At 35.5% G+C, this 4,980-nt stretch overlaps 1 protein-coding gene across 1 annotated transcript; it reads right to left on the bottom strand.

The window, feature by feature from the left end:
* Nucleotides 1–3,680: 3,680 nt before the first annotated feature.
* On the bottom strand, nt 3,681–4,682 carry OR1C1 (olfactory receptor family 1 subfamily C member 1). The gene has a single exon (XM_007990075.3). It carries the CDS (start codon nt 4,638–4,640, stop codon nt 3,681–3,683), a length of 960 nt encoding a protein of 319 aa, XP_007988266.3. The 5' UTR covers nt 4,641–4,682.
* Nucleotides 4,683–4,980: the final 298 nt, after the last annotated feature.

Genomic DNA, 4,980 nt, shown 5'->3' on the forward strand with positions numbered 1-4,980 from the left:
TAAACCATTTACAAACTGAGTTGCTCATAATAAAATTTGAGTTTCAAATCAAAATTTGAATTTTGGAAACTTGTGTTATTCACATGAGCTTAATGTTTTCTCAATACTTATAGGTCTTTCTGATGAGATTAGCAGTGTTGTTAATAAACGTAATTGACTTTGGCATTGTATAATGAAGCATATTAAGAAGGTGTGCATCATTCTGTGAGTCAGTATGTGCTAGGTGACCAATACAGGATGTTACAAAATTATGCAATAGTAAGTGATCCATTAAGAATGCGAATGGTTTCAGATTGCAAACTGCAACTGTTTTGTAAGAGATCAATTTGTGTAGTATGAACTATTCTAACGTGCAATGAAGGTGCTCCTTTAACCTTTTCTAATTGTGCATTTGTATTATGTATTTCAACTAAAACAATGTATTACAACAGAGTAAATGAAGTATATCTGAGATTCACTGCATTCCGTTAAGCCAGACATTAAAGAAATTTGCAAAGTTGTACAACAATGCTTCTCATGTCATGAATTTATTTTTATAAATCATTTTTAATAAAAATATGTTATGGCATTAATTTAAAAATGATTTTATTTTAGTAAATATGTATTTTAAATGTGTATCAGTTTATATTTCTAGTATGGTCAATATTAATATATGTAACCCATTTGACATTAATCTTCTGGTGTCTCCAATCATTTATAAGAACGTAAAAAGTCCAAGAACCCAAAAATCAATGGGTAACTATTGCTTTATGTTAATTATATTTGAAATTATGTTTTTCTATTTCAAAGAACTTCAGGTAACATAGCTTACTACTGAATTTTCTATCATTATTCTGCTTTGAGTGCTATGTTTTCATTATAATAAAGGTCCTATAGTTTATTAGTTGCCATGCTGCCACATTTCCTCTGACACATCTTAAGCTGGAAAATCTGGCAGTCATTTCTACTAGAAAGATAACTAAGAGTCTTGTTTATGGAATGTGTTAGAAGACTGTATCTGGCTTACCTAAGTTACTTCTGGTAACAAACTTACCATTAATAGATCAATGGACGTGGTCTACTGAAGCATGCCAGTGACAGATATATAATTATTGTAGTATACAGATATGTACTTATTGTAGTATACAGATATGTAATTATTGTAGTATACAACTGAGATGTTTCCTCAATCATATAAGTCCTTTGGTGTAAGGCAATGACCCTCAGGTATGATTGTGAGACCTCAGATATTAAATCTGGGTCATGGTCCATTTTAGTGTGTAAGGAAGGCCTGTGCAGCTGTGCTAGTGGTCTCAAACTAGTGTCACATCTTGCAGTCACCTATATCCTCAGAAACAGTAGTAAAATACGATGTCTCAAATATTGAGAGTCCAATTTATCGGTTGCAAAATATAATTTTGCATTCCATGCCAATTTTAAAGCATACCAAATGTATTATGAAACCCCAGGTTCATGCTCCCAAACAACATCTTAGTGTCAATTTACCTCTTTCATCTAAGAAGGAATACAGTAATATATGCTGGGGCCTGCTGTACCTCCACTGCCAGCATTCACTATCTCTTCTTGCTTTCTTATTGCTCACACATGCCTCTTTTTATTTCTTTTCTTCTCTTCCTTTCTTTTCTAAACTTAAGTTTATAAATAAAACCTGTAAGGCCAGGAGCAGGACATTTAGGAGTAGCATCCTCTACTTTGCTGTTAAGTGAATGGTGGAATCTGAGCTCTTATGGGCTTCCATTGTTTCATGTTTTTGCTCAAGTTTATCATCACCAGGCAGGTGAAAGTTTACAAAATATTATTGAGGGGAGGATATAGCATTTCCCTGTTACATAGTTGCGCCATTTTGGTTATTTAGAGGAGAAAGGAGTCAAACAATTAGACTTATATCACTATTTTCATTCTGGAAAGCTACTACCTGATTTGAGCTTTCCTATGATTCTGTAATGAACGTTTTAAGAATTTAAATCTCATAAAAGAAAATACAAATTAATGTAGAGAAGTAGACTAACTCAGGTAAGACAGAAAAGATGATAAGAATGAAGAGTATAATATTACCTTTACTGGATAAAATCACCATTATCAATATAATATTGGATGTCATGGGGTAGTAGGCTGCCCAACCTGAGACTGGCCTGGGGGATATTTGAAAGCCTAACATGGATAGTCTCCAAACCCTAGCAGTGTCCTGCACCAAAACTTGTAATTTTAAACAGTTTTCTACATCTACACTCTAGTGACGGATTGAATTCACTTTTGTGACATAATCTTTTAACTACAGACACATGAAGCAAATATCCATTTTTATTAGGTAAAACTGAAGTTACAATTTACTTCACCAATGCTTTTATTTATTTATATTCTGAGAATCTACATTTTTAAACTGTTATTTTAGATTCACAGGTACCTGTGCAGATTTGTGCAGGTAAATTGCATGTCACAGGAGTTTGGTATACATATTATTTCATCACCCATGTAATAAGCATAGCACCTAATAGGTAATTTTTTTTTACCCTATTTGGCATTATAAATTAGGTATACATGTTAGAAGAGCTAAAATATCTATATCAACCTTTTTGCTTTTTTGAAGAAACTTTTTCTCCCTGAATGGATTTAAATTTTCTTATGTATGTAAGTATTTGGTCTTCCTTGAGAAAGGGTGTATGTGTGTTTAACATGTGTTCATTCAAGAAATTACAGAAGTCTAGGAGCAGATATTTTAATTCTAGAAAAGGACAGGCAGAAATGATCTTAGTTCATTCTCAGATATAAAATTGTAGAAAGGAACCAGAATAGGTTGAAAAAACAACTAGATTGGATTGGATTGTTAATATCTTAAATGGAATCTATTTAATTGAATGACCTCAAATATAATTGTTTTTGTATACGGTATGTTAATTTTTTGTCAGGAAAGCAAGATAAAACAAAACCCAAGGGATTGGGCATGAGGCTTTGTTTTGAAAGAAGTTAATATATTCCCCATATGAAAAATGCAACTGAGAACCTGCTCTCTTCTCTAAAAATGTTATCTATCAAAAGTACTCCTAGTTGTTGGAGATCAGCTAGCCCTGCCCTATAAAGGTGGCTGGGAAATTCTGAGTTCCTCCATGCCTGAGACCAATTAGGGACACGCATGACAAGGACATGAGTCAATAGAATAAAATCATTGACTGTATTTGAAGTGAGAGGGGATTGGAGGAAAGCATACATACTTTAAAACTTGAATAAATTATTTTAGTGATTTTTTAAGAAGGCTAACTATTTAAAATGTGAGAACTTTGATATTCTACCACATTGTGGAATTAACATTAGAATTTATGCTCCTTTAATTCTAAATCTGAACTCACAGACAAGAAGTTTAGGAAAATTTATCTTAATATGTAGCATTTGGGAACTATATCACAGAGATTTTCATCACTAAGGTATATTTGTACTGGAGTCAGAAACTATTTATCAGCTATGGGTTGTATGCAGACTATTTAACTTCCCTAAGATTCACTTTCTGTATAAAGAATGCTATATAGTTTTTAGATATTTACTCAGAGGATTTAATGTGATAATTCACGTGAAGTACTTACAATTTCCAGCATAAGGGAGACATTTAATAGCAGTTGGTTTCTCTTCTCACTGTTATTGTGAGCATCTAGTCACACTTTCTCATCACCACATTAGCATTATTTAATTCAGTCACTGAGGTCATTATTGCACTGAAAGACTGTGCACTTGAAAAGCATTTTCTGAAGTCCTCTCTTCATATCCCTGTTCCTTATGGTGTAGATGAAAGGATTCAGCATCGGGGCCACCACTGAATACATGATGGTTGACACAGTGTCACTCTCAGGCGTATGGGAGGATGAAGGACTGAAGTAGACAGCGATGGCTGTGCCATAAAACACCACCACCACTGACAGGTGGCAGCTACAGGTGGAAACAGCTCTCTGCTTCCCTTGAGTAGAGGTGATCTTCAGAACAGTGGAGAAGATAATTCCATAAGATATGAGGATACAGACAAGGGGCGTGATAGCCAATAGACCTCCTACTGCAAAAATGATCATTATGTTGAAGGAGACGTCAGAGCAAGAGAGCTGCAGGAGAGGGTTGAGATCACAGAAGAAATGATGGATGATGTTGGAGGCACAGAAGGACAGCCGTGCTGTTAAGACAGTATGCAGGAGGGCATGGAGGTAAGTAACAAGCCACAGTCCAGCCATTAGCTGGACACAAAGGCACAGGTTCATTGTGACAGTGTAATGTAAGGGGTGGCAAATCGCCACATATCTATCATACGCCATCACACACAGAAGGAGGCTGTCCATATTCACAAAAGAAACGAAGAAGAAGAGCTGACTGAGGCAGCCTGCAAAAGAGATAGTCTTGGTGCCAGTCAAGATATTCACTACCATTTGGGGGACAGTAGTCGACGTAAAACAAATGTCAACGAAGGCCAAGTTACTAAGGAAGAAATACATGGGGGAATGGAGGCGAGAGTCAAAGCCAATGGTCACAATGATGAGCATGTTCCCCAAGGTGGTGGCTAAATACATACAGAGAAAGAGCACAGACAGGAGGTGCTGCTGCTCTGCTGAACTAGGGAGTCCCAGAAGGATGAATTCCCTGATGACTGTTAGATTTCTTTTTTCCATGTTCCCAAGAAATCTAGAAAAAGAAATTATTAAATTGTAAAATCCAACAGTGTCAAGTCTCTTTTGAGAGAGGGAGAAAGCGAGAGAGCGTGTGTGCTTGTGTGTGCGTGCGCATGCAGATAAGTTCCATCCAAACTCGTGCTTGCTTGAATGCTTGCCAGTTAATCTTGTGTTTATGATAGTCTACTTAATAGTCACATAGACATGCTGGATACGTCAGTATCAACTTCTTTCAAGACTGATTTCTTCCTTCAAAAGAAAATGCAAATTATGTGAATAATAATCATTTTAATTGGGTTATTTTGCCTTGTCTATAGTAATCATGTAATTCATATCAACT

The sequence above is a fragment of the Chlorocebus sabaeus genome, chromosome 25 (genome assembly GCF_047675955.1).
Source record: "Chlorocebus sabaeus isolate Y175 chromosome 25, mChlSab1.0.hap1, whole genome shotgun sequence".
Classification (NCBI taxonomy): domain Eukaryota; kingdom Metazoa; phylum Chordata; class Mammalia; order Primates; family Cercopithecidae; genus Chlorocebus; species Chlorocebus sabaeus.

Coding starts and splice junctions, on each gene's coding strand:
- OR1C1 (XM_007990075.3), bottom strand. CDS start 4,640: ATGGAAAAAAGAAATCTAACAGTCATCAGGGAATTCATCCTTCTGGGA.